Genomic DNA, 16673 nt, shown 5'->3' on the forward strand with positions numbered 1-16673 from the left:
CTACTGGGTTTGTGAAAAGTCTATTATCTTGATTTAAAATGTTTCCGACCCGCAATGTGTTCCGAACCGCAAGCCCACCCAGGGGTTGAAAAATGTTTTCATTTCACCCGCCAGTATATATTTTTGCACCTCACCCGCGGGAAACTGTGGGTGTCGGACCCCGATGCAAGACTCTACCACACACACACACAAGCACACACACATACACACACACACACACACACACACAAACACTTGTTCTGACTCTGTTGTGTGCTACAGGGAGCTAAAGGAGACAACGGCAACCCCGGTCCTAAAGGCGATAGGGGAAGACAGGGCGACCCGGGCATCGAGGGTCCCATCGGTCACCCAGGAGTCAAGGCAAGTCTCCAGGCTCCTCCCATTCACACACACAACCAGTAATAATGTCTTTAAATACACTACCCTTAACAATGCCTTTAAATACACTACCCTTAACAATGTCTATAAATACACTACCCTTAACAATGTCTATAAATACACTACCCTTAATGTCTATAAATACACTACCCTTAACATTGTCTATAAATACACTACCCTTAACATTGTCTTAAATACACTACCCTTAATGTCTATAAATACACTACCCTTAACAATGTCTATAAATACACTACCCTTAACAATGTCTATAAATACACTACCCTTAACAATGTCTATAAATACACTACCCTTAACAATGTCTATAAATACACTACCCTTAACAATGTCTATAAATACACTGCCCTTAACAATGTCTATAAATACACTGCCCTTAACAATGTCTATAAATACACTACCCTTAACAATGTCTTAAATACACTGCAGGTAATAATGTATGGAAAAGCTAGAGACGTGGCTACTAGTAATAATGTCTTCATCTGTAGTGACTCAACCAGTAATACTGAAGGTCTGACTGGTTCTTTTCTCTCTTGCGCTTCTATAGGGTGAAATAGGTATCAAAGGTGAAAAGGTGAGGTCAATATTTATTATCCATTGATTATCTATTAATAATTGGTTATAAGACCTGCTCATCATGTGACTGAAGCACAGGAGGTTGGTGACACCTTAATTTGGGAGGACAGGCCCGTGGTAATGGCTGGAGTGGAATTGCTGGAATGGTAGCAAATACATCAAACACATAGTTTCCATGGTTTCCAGGTGGTTGATGCCGTTCCATTCGCTCCGTTCCAGCCATTATTATGAGCCGTCCTCCCCTCACCAGCCTCCACTGGACTGAAGGTAGTCAAGGTGAAAGGTTATGGATTATTGCTGTGTGTTTTCAGGGGGAGATCGGAGCTGAGGGGACGAAGGGTGTGGCCGGCCTCGCTGGACGCAACGGGACAGACGGACAGAAGGGGAAGATCGGACGCATCGGCGCTCCCGGCTGCAAAGGAGATCCAGGAGACAGGGTATGTTCTGAGAAACCTGACTAGATCCAGGAGACAGGGTATGTTTTGAGAAACCTGACTAGATCCAGGAGACAGGGTATGTTCTGAGAAACCTGACTAGATCCAGGAGACAGGGTATGTTTTGAGAAACCTGACTAGATCCAGGAGACAGGGTATGTTCTGAGAAACCTGACTAGATCCAGGAGACAGGGTATGTTCTGAGAAACCTGACGAGACCCAGGAGACAGGGTATGTTCTGAGAAACCTGACTAGATCCAGGAGACAGGGTATGTTCTGAGAAACCTGACTAGATCCAGGAGACAGGGTATGTTCTGAGAAACCTGACTAGATCCAGGAGACAGGGTATGTTCTGAGAAACCTGACTAGATCCAGGAGACAGGGTATGTTCTGAGAAACCTGACTAGATCCAGGAGACAGGGTATGTTCTGAGAAACCTGACGAGACCCAGGAGACAGGGTATGTTCTGAGAAACCTGACGAGACCCAGGAGACAGGGTATGTTCTGAGAAACCTGACGAGACCCAGGAGACAGGGTATGTTCTGAGAAACCTGACTACACCCAGGAGACAGGGTATGTTCTGAGAAACCTGACGAGACCCAGGGTATGACCTCAGTGTGTGTGTGTAATATATTACGTGTGTGTGTGTGTGTGTGTCTCGGGCAGGGTCCTGATGGTCACCCAGGAGACGCGGGCGACGGTGGTCTTCCTGGAACGGATGGAGAGAAGGTACCCCTATAATCACTATACAACCCCCCTATAATCACTATACAACCCCCCCATATAATCACTATACAACCCCCCTATAATCACTATACAACCCCCCCATATAATCACTATACAACCCCCCCTATAATCACTATTCAATCCCCCCTATAATCACTATACAACCCCCCATATAATCACTATACAACCCCCTATAATCACTATACAACCCCCCCTCTATAATCACTATACGACCCCCCCTCTATAATCACTATACGACCCCCCCTCTATAATCACTATACAACCCCCCCTTTATAATCACTATACAACACCCCTATAATCACTATACAACCCCCCTATAATCACTATACAACTCCCTCATATAATCACTATACACCCCCCCTATAATCACTATACAACCCCCCCTCTATAATCACTATACAACCCCCCCTCTATAATCACTATACAACCCCCCCCCTATAATCCCTATACAACACCCCCTATAATCACTATACAACCCCCCTATAATCACTATACAACCCCCCCTCTATAATCACTATACAACCCCCCTATAATCACTATACAACCCCCCTATAATCACTATACAACCCCCCCCTTATAATCACTATACAACCCCCCCTATAATCACTATACAACCCCCCCTATAATCACTATACAACCCCCCCTCTATAATCACTATACAACCCCCCCTATAATCACTATACAACCCCCCCCTATAATCCCTATACAACCCCCCCTATAATCACTATACAACCCCCCTATAATCACTATACAACCCCCCCTCTATAATCACTATACAGCCCCCCCTATAATCACTATACAACCCCCTATAATCACTATACAACCCCCCCTATAATCACTATACAACCCCCCTATAATCACTATACAACCCCCCCTATAATCACTATACAACCCCCCCTATAATCACTATTCAACCCCCCTATAATCACTATTCAACCCCCCTATAATCACTATACAACCCCCCTATAATCACTATACAACCCCCCCCCTATAATCACTATACAACCCCCCTATAATCACTATACAACCCCCCCTCTATAATCACTATACAGCCCCCCCTATAATCACTATACAACCCCCCTATAATCACTATACAACCCCCCTATAATCACTATACAACCCCCCAATAATCACTATACAACCCCCCCTATAATCACTATACAACCCCCCCTATAATCACTATTCAACCCCCCTATAATCACTATACAACCCCCCTATAATCACTATACAACCCCCCCCCCCCTATAATCACTATACAACCCCCCTAATAACTATACAACCCCCATATAATCACTATACAACCCCCCCCCTATAATCACTATACAACCCCCCCTATAATCACTATACAACCCCCCCTATAATCACTATACAACCCCCCTAATAACTATACAACCCCCATATAATCACTATACAACCCCCATATAATCCCTATACAACCCCCCTATAATCACTATACAACCCCCCCTATAATCACTATTCAACCCCCCTATAATCACTATTCAACCCCCCTATAATCACTATACAACCCCCCTATAATCACTATACAACCCCCCCCTATAATCACTATACAACCCCCCCCATAATCACTATACAACCCCCCTCTATAATCACTATACAACCCCCCCTATAATCACTATACAACCCCCCCTCTATAATCACTATACAACCCCCCCTCTATAATCACTATACAACCCCCCCTCTATAATCACTATACAACCCCCCCTCTATAATCACTATACAACCCCCCCCTATAATCACTATACAACCCCCCCTAATATCACTATACTTCCCCCCCTCTATAATCACTATACAACCCCCCTATAATCACTATACAACCCCCCCTCTATAATCACTATACAACCCCCCCTATAATCACCATACAACCCCCCCATATAATCACTATACAACCCCCCCTCTATAATCACTATACAACCCCCCTATAATCACTATACAACCCCCTATAATCACTATACAACCCCCCCTATAATCACCATACAACCCCCCTATAATCACTACCCCCTATAATCACTAACCCACCCCTTATAAACACTATACAATCCCCCCTCCCCTATAATCACTATACAACCCCCCTATAATCACTATATAACCCCCCTATAATCACTATACAACCCCCATATAATCACTATATAACCCCCATATAATCACTATACAACCACTTCTGTAATCATCAAACCATCTCTATACAATCACAACACAATCACCACAAAATCACTGTACAATCACCATACAATCACTAATCACTGTGTTTCTGTCTGCAGGGAGATCCCGGTCGCTCAGGAAGAGCAGGCCCCCTCGGCCCGGTGGGAGACTCTGGACCTAAGGTACACAGGAAGTCACTTCCTACATCTAACCCCTGACCCTCAGACTGTGTCTACCTGACCTCTGTGCTCTTCTCTGGTCATTGTGTCAGGGACCTTGATAGGAAAATTATAGGTAATTGTTTAAAGTTTATAGGTCATGGGTTATGGCTAATAGGTCATGGGTCAGAGGTCATGGGTCAGAGGTCATGGTTAATGGGTTAGAGGTCATGGGTCAGGGTTAATAGGTCATGGGTTAGAGGTCATGGGTTATGGTTAATAGGTCATGGGTTATAGGTCATGGGTTATATGTTATGGGTTAGAGGTCATGGGTTAGAGGTCATGGATTATGGTTAATAGGTCATGGGTTAGAGGTCATGGGTTATAGGTTATGGGTTAGAGGTCATGGGTTAGAGGTCATGGGTTATGGTTAATAGGTCATGGGTTAGAGGTCATGGGTTATAGGTTATAGGTCATGGGTTAGAAGTTATGGATTATGGTTAATAGGTCATGGGTTAGAGGTCATGGGTTATAGGTTATAGGTCATGGGTTAGAAGTTGTGGATTATGGTTAATAGGTCATGGGTTAGAGGTCATGGGTTAGAGATCATGGGTTAGAGGTCAGGGTTAGAGGTCATGGGTTATGGTTAATAGGTCAGGGTTATAGGTTACAGGTCAGGGTTAGAGGTAATGTGTTCAAGGCTATGTCGTTTCTAGTTTTTTGGGAGCCCTACGTAAGATTTGGTTGGGACCCCCCACCTCGCGAGCAAAACATTTTATTTTTTACATTTTGAGAGAAAAATGTGCAGCTTTAAAGTCAATGTCCTGCAATTCTACACATTTTAACATGCGTTTGAGAGAATATTTAGCCGTTTTTAAGCTAATTTCCAGCTATTCTGCACATTTTGCCATGTCATTTCTCATGTTAATATGATATCTGAATGAGAGTGACTAGCAAAATCGATGTGGGCCCCCTGTAGGATAGGGCCCTTGGGCACATGCCTTGTGCCCGGTTAATAATTTGGCCATGATTGCTACAAGGTTTAGATAGCTGGGTAGGCTGATTTACATAGCAATCTATAACATGTTATCTGACATGATTGACTGACAGTGGTAGACATAACAATAGAAAATCTGCTGATGCACAACCAAGTTTCAAAATGGCACCTTGTGTATGCTACTATTCTACCTCTCAATAGGAAGCTGAGACCCAGACTGACTTCCTTTCCTTCTCTTGTGTATTCTACCTCTCAACAGGAAGCTGAGACCCAGACTGACTTCCTTTCCTTCTCTTGTGTATTCTACCTCTCAACAGGAAGCTGAGACCCAGACTGACTTCCTTTCCTTCTCTTGTGTATTCTACCTCTCAACAGGAAGCTGAGACCCAGACTGACTTCCTTTCCTTCTCTTGTGTATTCTACCTCTCAACAGGAAGCTGAGACCCAGACTGACTTCCTTTCCTTCTCTTGTGTATTCTACCTCTCAACAGGAAGCTGAGACCCAGACTGACTTCCTTTCCTTCTCTTGTGTAGCAGCCACTTATGTCCAGTGCCTAGAAAAGGCACTGGTCAAGGTCATGGGCTCGAGGTCAGGCTTAAAGAATTCTAGGTCATGGGTGAAAGGTCATGGGTTAAGGGGTGAATAACCCTGTTGTTGTCTTCCTTCTCCTCAGGGTGAGAGAGGGAGTGCTGGCACACCTGGCTTCCCAGGAAACAAAGGAACGCCAGTAAGAATCTCTACTCTACACACACTCTACCTGTCCTATATACATATATATAACTCTACCTGTCCTATATATATATATATATATATATAACTCTACCTGTCCTATATATATAATAATATATATATAACTCTACCTGTCCTATATATATATATATAACTCTACCTGTCCTATATATATATATATATAACTCTACCTGTCCTATATACATATATATAACTCTACCTGTCCTATATACATATATATAACTCTACCTGTCCAATATATATAATAATATATATATAACTCTACCTGTCCTATATATATATATATATAACTCTACCTGTCCTATATATATATATATAACTCTACCTGTCCTATATATATATATATAACTCTACCTGTCCTATATACATATATATAACTCTACCTGTCCTATATATATATATATATATAACTCTACCTGTCCTATATATATATATATATATAACTCTACCTGTCCTATATACATATATATAACTCTACCTGTCCTATATACATATATATAACTCTACCTGTCCAATATATATAATAATATATATATAACTCTACCTGTCCTATATATATATATAACTCTACCTGTCCTATATATATATATATATATAACTCTACCTGTCCAATATATATAATAATATATATATAACTCTACCTGTCCTATATATATATATATAACTCTACCTGTCCTATATATATATATATAACTCTACCTGTCCTATATACATATATATAACTCTACCTGTCCTATATATATATATATAACTCTACCTGTCCTATATATATATATATATATAACTCTACCTGTCCTATATATATATATATATAACTCTACCTGTCCTATATACATATATATAACTCTACCTGTCCTATATATATATATATAACTCTACCTGTCCTATATACATATATATAACTCTACCTGTCCAATATATATAATAATATATATATAACTCTACCTGTCCTATATATATATATATAACTCTACCTGTCCTATATATATATATATAACTCTACCTGTCCTATATATATATATATAACTCTACCTGTCCTATATATATATATATAACTCTACCTGTCCTATATATATATATATAACTCTACCTGTCCTATATATATATATATATAACTCTACCTGTCCTATATATATATATATAACTCTACCTGTCCTATATATATATATATAACTCTACCTGTCCTATATATATATATATAACTCTACCTGTCCTATATATATATATATAACTCTACCTGTCCTATATATATATATATATAACTCTACCTGTCCTATATATATATATATAACTCTACCTGTCCTATATATATATATATATAAAATAACATGTATAATAATATATACATATATATAACTCTACCTGTCCTGTGTATATATATATACAGTGCCTTGCGAAAGTATTCGGCCCCCTTGAACTTTGCGACCTTTTGCCACATTTCAGGCTTCAAACATAAAGATATAAAACTGTATTTTTTTGTGAAGAATCAACAACAAGTGGGACACAATCATGAAGTGGAACGACATTCATTGGATATTTCAAACTTTTTTAACACATCAAAAACTGAAAAATTGGGCGTGCAAAATGATTCAGCCCCCTTAAGTTAATACTTTGTAGCGCCACCTTTTGCTGCGATTACAGCTGTAAGTCGCTTGGGGTATGTCTCTATCAGTTTTGCACATCGAGAGACTGACATTTTTTCCCATTCCTCCTTGCAAAACAGCTCGAGCTCAGTGAGGTTGGATGGAGAGCATTTGTGAACAGCAGTTTTCAGTTCTTTCCACAGATTCTCGATTGGATTCAGGTCTGGACTTTGACTTGGCCATTCTAACACCTGGATATGTTTATTTTTGAACCATTCCATTGTAGATTTTGCTTTATGTTTTGGATCATTGTCTTGTTGGAAGACAAATCTCCGTCCCAGTCTCAGGTCTTTTGCAGACTCCATCAGGTTTTCTTCCAGAATGGTCCTGTATTTGGCTCCATCCATCTTCCCATCAATTTTAACCATCTTCCCTGTCCCTGCTGAAGAAAAGCAGGCCCAAACCATGATGCTGCCACCACCATGTTTGACAGTGGGGATGGTGTGTTCAGGGTGATGAGCTGTGTTGCTTTTACGCCAAACATAACGTTTTGCATTGTTGCCAAAAAGTTCAATTTTGGTTTCATCTGACCAGAGGAAATGCATTCTGTCTCCTAGAGATGAACGTACTTTGGTGCAAAAGGTACAAATCAATCCCAGAACAACAGCAAAGGACCTTGTGAAGATGCTGGAGGAAACAGGTACAAAAGTATCTATATCCACAGTAAAACGAGTCCTATATCGACATAACCTGAAAGGCCGCTCAGCAAGGAAGAAGCCACTGCTCCAAAACCGCCATAAAAAGCCAGACTACGGTTTGCAGCTGCACATTGGGACAAAGATCATGTCTGATGAAACAAAAATAGAACTGTTTGGCCATAATGACCATTGTTATGTTTGGAGGAAAAGGGGGAGGCTTGCAAGCCGAAGAACACCATCCCAACCGTGCATGGGGGTGGCAGCATCATGTTGTGGGGGTGTTTTTCTGCAGGAGGGACTGGTGCACTTCACAAAATAGATGGCATCATGAGGGAAGAAAATTATGTGGATATATTGAAGCAACATCTCAAGACATCAGTCAGGAAGTTAAAGCTTGGTCGCAAATGGGTCTTCCAAATGAACAATGACCCCAAGCATACTTCCAAAGTTGTGGGAAAATGGCTTAAGGACAACAACGTCAAGGTATTGGAGTGGCCATCACAAAGCCCTGACCTCAATCCCATAGAAAATTTGTGGGCAGAACTGAAAAAGCGTGTGCGAGCAAGGAGGCCTACAAACCTGACTCAGTTACACCAGCTCCGTCAGGAGGAATGGGCCAAAATTCACCCAACTTATTGTGGGAAGCTTGTGAAAGGCTACCTGAAACGTTTGAATCCAAGTTAAACTATTTAAAGGCAATGCTACCAAATACTAATTGTGTGTGTGTGTGTGTGTGTGTGTGTGTGTGTGTGTGTGTGTGTGTGTGTGTGTGTGTGTGTGTGTGTGTGTGTGTGTGTGTGTGTGTGTGTGTTCTAGGGAACCGCTGGAGGCCCGGGAGTCAATGGAGAACTGGTGAGAACCTCTGAAGCACTACATAATGTCAAACACAATGAGATCTATATACATTGGAGATTAGCTCTGTGTCTGATGGTTTGCTGAGAGGTCAAATCAAAATCAAATTGTATTTGTCACATGCGCTGAATACAACAGGTGTAGTAAACCTCACAGTGAAATGCTGAATACAACAGGTGTAGTAGACCTCACAGTGAAAGGCTGAATAAAACAGGTGTAGTAGACCTCACAGTGAAATGCTGAATACAACAGGTGTAGTAGACCTCACATTGAAATGCTGAATACAACAGGTGTAGTAGACCTCACAATGAAATGCTGACTACAACAGGTGTAGGTAGACCTTACAGTAAAATGCTGAATACAACAGGTGTAGTAGACCTCACAGTGAAATGCTGAATACAACAGGTGTAGTAGACCTCACAGTGAAATGCTGAATACAACAGGTGTAGTAGACCTCACAGTGAAATGCTGAATACAACAGGTGTAGTAGACCTCACAGTGAAATGCTGAATACAACAGGTGTAGACCTCACAGTGAAATGCTGAATACAACAGGTGTAGTAGACCTCACAGTAAAATGCTGAATACAACAGGTGTAGTAGACCTCACAGTAAAATGCTGAATACAACAGGTGTAGACCTCACAGTGAAATGCTGAATACAACAGGTGTAGTAGACCTCACAGTAAAATGCTGAATACAACAGGTGTAGACCTCACAGTGAAATGCTGAATACAACAGGTGTAGACCTCACAGTGAAATGCTGAATACAACAGGTGTAGACCTCACAGTGAAATGCTGAATACAACAGGTGTAGACCTCACAGTGAAATGCTGAATACAACAGGTGTAGACCTCACAGTGAAATGCTGAATACAACAGGTGTAGTAGACCTCACAGTGAAATGCTGAATACAACAGGTGTAGTAGACCTCACAGTGAAAGGCTGAATAAAACAGGTGTAGTAGTCCTCACAGTGAAATGCTGAATACAACAGGTCTAGTAGACCTCACAGTGAAATGCTGAATACAACAGGTGTAGTAGTCCTCACAGTGAAATGCTGAATACAACAGGTGTAGTAGACCTTACAGTGAAATGCTGAATACAACAGGTGTTGTAGACCTTACAGTGAAATGCTGAATACAACAGGTGTAGTAGACCTCACAGTGAAATGCTGAATACAACAGGTCTAGTAGACCTCACAGTGAAATGCTGAATACAATAGGTGTAGTAGACCTTACAGTGAAATGCTGAATACAACAGGTGTAGTAGACCTTACAGTGAAATGCTGAATACAACAGGTGTAGTAGACCTTACAGTGAAATGCTGAATACAACAGGTGTAGTAGACCTCACAGTGAAATGCTGAATACAACAGGTGTAGTAGACCTTACAGTGAAATGCTGAATACAACAGGTGTAGTAGACCTTACAGTGAAATGCTGAATACAACAGGTGTAGTAGACCTTAACAATCATAGTATCACACCTCATGTAGTCTAGTCCATAGTCCTATAAGGTTAGTATCACACCTCATGTAGTCTAGTCCATAGTCCTATAAGGTTAGTATCACACCTCATGTAGTCTAGTCCATAGTCCTATAAGGTTAGTATCACACCTCATGTAGTCTAGTCCATAGTCCTATAAGGTTAGTATCACACCTCATGTAGTCTAGTCCATAGTCCTATAAGGTTAGTATCACACCTCATGTAGTCTAGTCCATAGTCCTATAAGGTTAGTATCACACCTCATGTAGTCTAGTCCATAGTCCTATAAGGTTAGTATCACACCTCATGTAGTCTAGTCCATAGTCCTATAAGGTTAGTATCACACCTCATGTAGTCTAGTCCATAGTCCTATAAGGTTAGTATCACACCTCATGTAGTCTAGTCCATAGTCCTATAAGGTTAGTATCACACCTCATGTAGTCTAGTCCATAGTCCTATAAGGTTAGTATCACACCTCATGTAGTCTAGTCCATAGTCCTATAAGGTTAGTATCACACCTCATGTAGTCTAGTCCATAGTCCTATAAGGTTAGTATCACACCTCATGTAGTCTAGTCCATAGTCCTATAAGGTTACTATATTACATGGATTTATTGTGAAGGTGTAGGTAGACTATATTACATGGATTTATTGTGAAGGTGTAGGTAGACTATATTACATGGATTTATTGTGATGGTGTAGGTAGACTATATTACATGGATTTATTGTGAAGGTGTAGGTAGACTATATTACATGGATTTATTGTGATGGTGTAGGTAGACTATATTACATGGATTTATTGTGAAGGTGTAGGTAGACTATATTACATGGATTTATTGTGATGGTGTGGACTATATTACATGGATTTATTGTGATGGTGTAGGTAGACTATATTACATGGATTTATTGTGAAGGTGTAGGTAGACTATATTACATGGATTTATTGTGATGGTGTGGACTATATTACATGGATTTATTGTGATGGTGTAGACTATATTACATGGATTTATTGTGATGGTGTAGGTAGACTATATTACATGGATTTATTGTGATGGTGTAGACTATATTACATGGATTTATTGTGATGGTGTGGACTATATTACATGGATTTATTGTGATGGTGTGGACTATATTACATAGATTTATTGTGATGGTGTAGACTATATTACATGGATTTATTGTGATGGTGTAGGTAGACTATATTACATGGATTTATTGTGATGGTGTAGACTATATTACATGGATTTATTGTGATGGTGTAGACTATATTACATGGATTTATTGTGATGGTGTGGACTATATTACATGGATTTATTGTGATGGTGTAGACTATATTACATGGATTTATTGTGATGGTGTAGACTATATTACATGGATTTATTGTGATGGTGTAGACTATATTACATGGATTTATTGTGATGGTGTAGACTATATTACATGGATTTATTGTGATGGTGTAGACTATATTACATGGATTTATTGTGATGGTGTAGACTATATTACATGGATTTATTGTGATGGTGTAGACTATATTACATGGATTTATTGTGATGGTGTAGACTATATTACATGGATTTATTGTGATGGTGTAGACTATATTACATGGATTTATTGTGATGGTGTAGACTATATTACATGGATTTATTGTGATGGTGTAGACTATATTACATGGATTTATTGTGATGGTGTAGACTATATTACATGGATTTATTGTGATGGTGTGGACTATATTACATGGATTTATTGTGATGGTGTGGACTATATTACATGGATTTATTGTGATGGTGTAGACTATATTACATGGATTTATTGTGATGGTGTAGACTATATTACATGGATTTATTGTGATGGTGTAGACTATATTACATGGATTTATTGTGATGGTGTAGACTATATTACATGGATTTATTGTGATGGTGTAGACTATATTACATGGATTTATTGTGATGGTGTAGACTATATTACATGGATTTATTGTGATGGTGTAGACTATATTACATGGATTTATTGTGATGGTGTAGACTATATTACATGGATTTATTGTGATGGTGTAGACTATATTACATGGATTTATTTTGATGGTGTAGACTATATTACATGGATTTATTGTGATGGTGTGGACTATATTACATGGATTTATTGTGAAGGTGTAGGTAGACTATATTACATGAATTTATTGTGATGGTGTAGACTATATTACATGGATTTATTGTGATGGTGTAGGTAGACTATATTACATGGATTTATTGTGATGGTGTAGACTATATTACATGGATTTATTGTGATGGTGTAGGTAGACTATATTACATGGATTTATTGTGATGGTGTAGGTAGACTATATTACATGGATTTATTGTGATGGTGTAGGTAGACTATATTACATGGATTTATTGTGATGGTGTAGACTATATTACATGGATTTATTGTGATGGTGTGGACTATATTACATGGATTTATTGTGATGGTGTAGACTATATTACATGGATTTATTGTGATGGTGTAGACTATATTACATGGATTTATTGTGATGGTGTAGGTAGACTATATTACATGGATTTATTGTGATGGTGTAGGTAGACTATATTACATGGATTTATTGTGATGGTGTATATTAAATAGATTTTTTTAAATGTAGATGTTCCAAAGGTCTGCATCAGTGGAGATGCTAAATGTGTTTATCTTAATTAACCGTCAATTACTGTGAGACCGACAGTTATTTGCTTGTCAATCACTGGCTGACAACATTTTGTGACGGCCACAACCCTACTGACGACCTCCCTATAAGCTGTCTCATCGTCGTTGGTGATCAGGCCTACCATCGTCGTGTCGTCATCAAACTTAAGGATGGTGTTGGAGGCGTGCCTGGCCACGCAGTCGTGGGTGAACAGGGAATACAGGAGGGGACAAAGTACACACCCCTGCGGGGCCCCCGTGTTGAGGATCAGCGTGGCGGAGGTGTTGTTGCCTACCCTCACCACCTGGGGTCGGCCAATCAGGAAGTCCAGAATCCAGTTGCAGAGGGAGGTGTTTAGAACCAGGTTCCTTAGCTTAATGATAAGCTTTTTGGGGCATTATGGTGTTGAATGCTGAGCTGTAGTCAATGAATAGCATTCTCACATAGGTGTTCCTTTTGTCCAGGTGGGAAAGGGCAGTGTGGAGTGCAATAGAGATTGTGTCATCTGTGGATCTGTTGAGGCAGTATGCAAATTAGAGTGTGTCCAGGTTGTTTTGGATGATGGTGTTGATGTGAGCCATGACCAGCCTTTCAAAGCACTTCATGGCTACAGATGTGAGTGCTACAGGGTGGTAGTCATTTTGACAGGTTACTTTGGTGTTCTTGGGTACAGAGACTATAGTGATCTGCTTGAAACATGTAGGTATTACAGACTGGTTGGGGTGTAGTCTAATGTGATGTTGTCTAAGGGTTGTTGTACTGTTGTGTTGTAGGGGAGAAGAGGAGACTTTGGGCCAATGGGGACCCCGGGAACAGACGGAGTTAAAGGAGACAAGGTATGGCACACACACACACACACACACACACACACACACACACACACACACACACACACACACACACACACACACACACACACCCTACCTCCTGGTATTTTGTTGTATGTGTGTGTGTTTGTGTGTTTCAGGGCGAGGCAGGACCTGAGGGGCTGAGAGGACTACCAGGTGAAGTAGGAAACAAAGGAACCAAGGGAGACAACGGACTCCCGGGGCCACGCGGGCTCCCCGGTACTTCAGGAGCGGCAGGGAAGAACGTAGGTCACAGATCATAGCTTCACCAGTCTGATCACAATGTCTGTGTGGAGGGGGATTCTTGAGTTGTTGGGTTTGTGTGTGTGTGTGTGTGTGTGTGTGTGTGTGTGTGTGTGTGTGTGTGTGTGTGTGTGTTGGTTACACGGTCATGTTACTACGTTATGGTGATAAGGTGGCCATGTACAGTAACCATGGTGATATTGCTATGGTAACCACATTCTGTGTAACAGGGTACCCGTGGCGACCCTGGTGATGCTGGACCCAGAGGAGACCCCGGCCTTCCAGGACTAAAGGTGTGTGGCTATCATCATTGGGTATTTGAGTGTTCGTCTGGTTAATCTGAGACTCAGCGATACTGTTGCTGCGATAGGATGAACTGCAGCGATGAGTATGATGCAAGACGTGGCACTCTCAACGTACGTGTGTACAGGTTCTCTGTGCAGCAATATGATAGTAGTAGGACCAAAACAGCAGAGAAGTTTTAGCTTCACCCTTCACTATCTTGTAGTTTTTTGTGTAACTCTGGTATAGCTGTTGACTTCATACGTGGCTGACTACTGTTAATGTGACTGTTTTACTGTGTTGTAATTGATTATTTCATCTCTGCTGCATGCTTGCTTGATTGATATGTGTGCTGATTGATTGATCTCTGTGCTGCTGTAGGGTGACGTTGGAAGAGCTGGCTTCAGTTACCCAGGACCAAGAGGACCAACGGTAAACACACACACATTAGCAGAGTAACGCCTTCCCTGACACACAGTCTGACCTCTGACCTGTGTGTGTTTGCAGGGAGATCGCGGGGAGAAGGGAGGCCCAGGGCCCAGAGGAGGCAGAGGAGACTGTGGCCCCAAGGGAGGACCAGGGGGAAAGGGAACCTCTGGAGAAGAGGGAGAACCAGGGCCTCAGGGAGAACCTGGATTCAGAGGACCAAGAGGAGTGGGTGGACGAGATGTACGTAGCCACACACATTCCTACAGTACCTTCACACCGTGAGTGGGTGGGTGGGTGGGTGAGTGAGTGAGTGTGTGTGTGAGTGAGTGAGTGAGTGAGTGAGTGAGTGAGTGAGTGAGTGGGTGTGTGAGTGAGTGAGTGGGTGGGCGAGTGAGTGTGTGAGTGTGTGGGTGAGTGAGTGTGTGAGTGGGTGAGTGAGTGAGTGAGTGAGTGGGTGGGTGAGTGAGTGAGTGAGTGAGTGAGTGTGAGTGTGTGAGTGTGTGGGTGAGTGAGTGTGTGTGTGAGTGTGTGAGTGAGTGTGGGTGAGCGAGTGAGTGTGTGAGTGTGTGGGTGAGTGAGTATGTGTGAGTGAGTGAGTGTGTGTTATAATCTGTGCATGAAAGCATCTCTTTTCTCTCTACAGGGAGATCCAGGTCCCGAGGGAGACCCCGGCCTCACAGTAAGAACCTCTATCCCTCTATGATCATCCCTCTTTGATCATCCCTCTATCCCTCTATGATCATCCCTCTATCCCTCTATGATCATCCATCTTTGATCATCCCTCTATCCCTCTATGATCATCCATCTTTGATAATCCCTCTATATCATCCTTCTATGATCATCCCTCTATGATCATCCATCTATCCCTCTTTGATCATCCCTCTTTGATCATCCCTCTAACCCTCTTTGATCATCCCTCCATCCATATTTGATCATCCCTCCATCCCTCTTTGATCATCCCTCCATCCCTCTTTGATACTCCCTCTATCCCTCTTTGATCATCCCTCTATCCCTCTTTGATCATTCCTCTATCCCTCTTTGATCATCCCTCTATCTCTCTTTGATTATCCCTCTATCCCTCTTTGATCATCCCTCTATATCATCCTTCTATGATCATCCCTCTATGATCATCCATCTATCCCTCAGTGATCATCCCTCTTTGATACTCCCTCTATCCCTCTTTGATCATCCCTCTATCCCTCTTTGATCATTCCTCTATCCCTCTTTGATCATCCCTCTATCTCTCTTTGATTATCCCTCTATCCCTCTTTGATCATCCCTCCATCCCTCTTTGATCATCCCTCTATCCATCTTTGATCATCCCTCTATCCATCTTTGATCATCCCTCTATCCCTCTTTAATCATCCCTC

The 16673-nt window shown here is 41.3% G+C and overlaps 1 protein-coding gene across 8 annotated transcripts in view; it reads left to right on the forward strand.

The window, feature by feature from the left end:
- Positions 1-16673, forward strand: part of LOC109885007 (collagen alpha-2(VI) chain) — a 56683-nt gene that overhangs the window by 24885 nt on the left and 15125 nt on the right. For all 8 annotated transcript variants that reach the window (XR_004206360.1, XM_031810223.1, XM_031810227.1 and 5 more), the window contains 13 exons: positions 262-360; positions 941-967; positions 1281-1406; positions 2070-2132; positions 4430-4492; positions 6140-6193; positions 9314-9349; positions 14275-14337; positions 14469-14594; positions 14823-14885; positions 15256-15306; positions 15382-15543; positions 15947-15982. Coding sequence is in view for 7 of the 8 variants with exons in the window: in XM_031810223.1 (XP_031666083.1) it covers positions 262-360; positions 941-967; positions 1281-1406; positions 2070-2132; positions 4430-4492; positions 6140-6193; positions 9314-9349; positions 14275-14337; positions 14469-14594; positions 14823-14885; positions 15256-15306; positions 15382-15543; positions 15947-15982 (969 nt within the window). In the remaining variant the exon portion in view is untranslated. The remainder of the gene's footprint in view (positions 1-261; positions 361-940; positions 968-1280; positions 1407-2069; positions 2133-4429; positions 4493-6139; positions 6194-9313; positions 9350-14274; positions 14338-14468; positions 14595-14822; positions 14886-15255; positions 15307-15381; positions 15544-15946; positions 15983-16673) is intronic.

This window comes from Oncorhynchus kisutch, linkage group LG30 (genome assembly GCF_002021735.2).
Source record: "Oncorhynchus kisutch isolate 150728-3 linkage group LG30, Okis_V2, whole genome shotgun sequence".
Classification (NCBI taxonomy): Eukaryota; Metazoa; Chordata; class Actinopteri; order Salmoniformes; family Salmonidae; genus Oncorhynchus; species Oncorhynchus kisutch.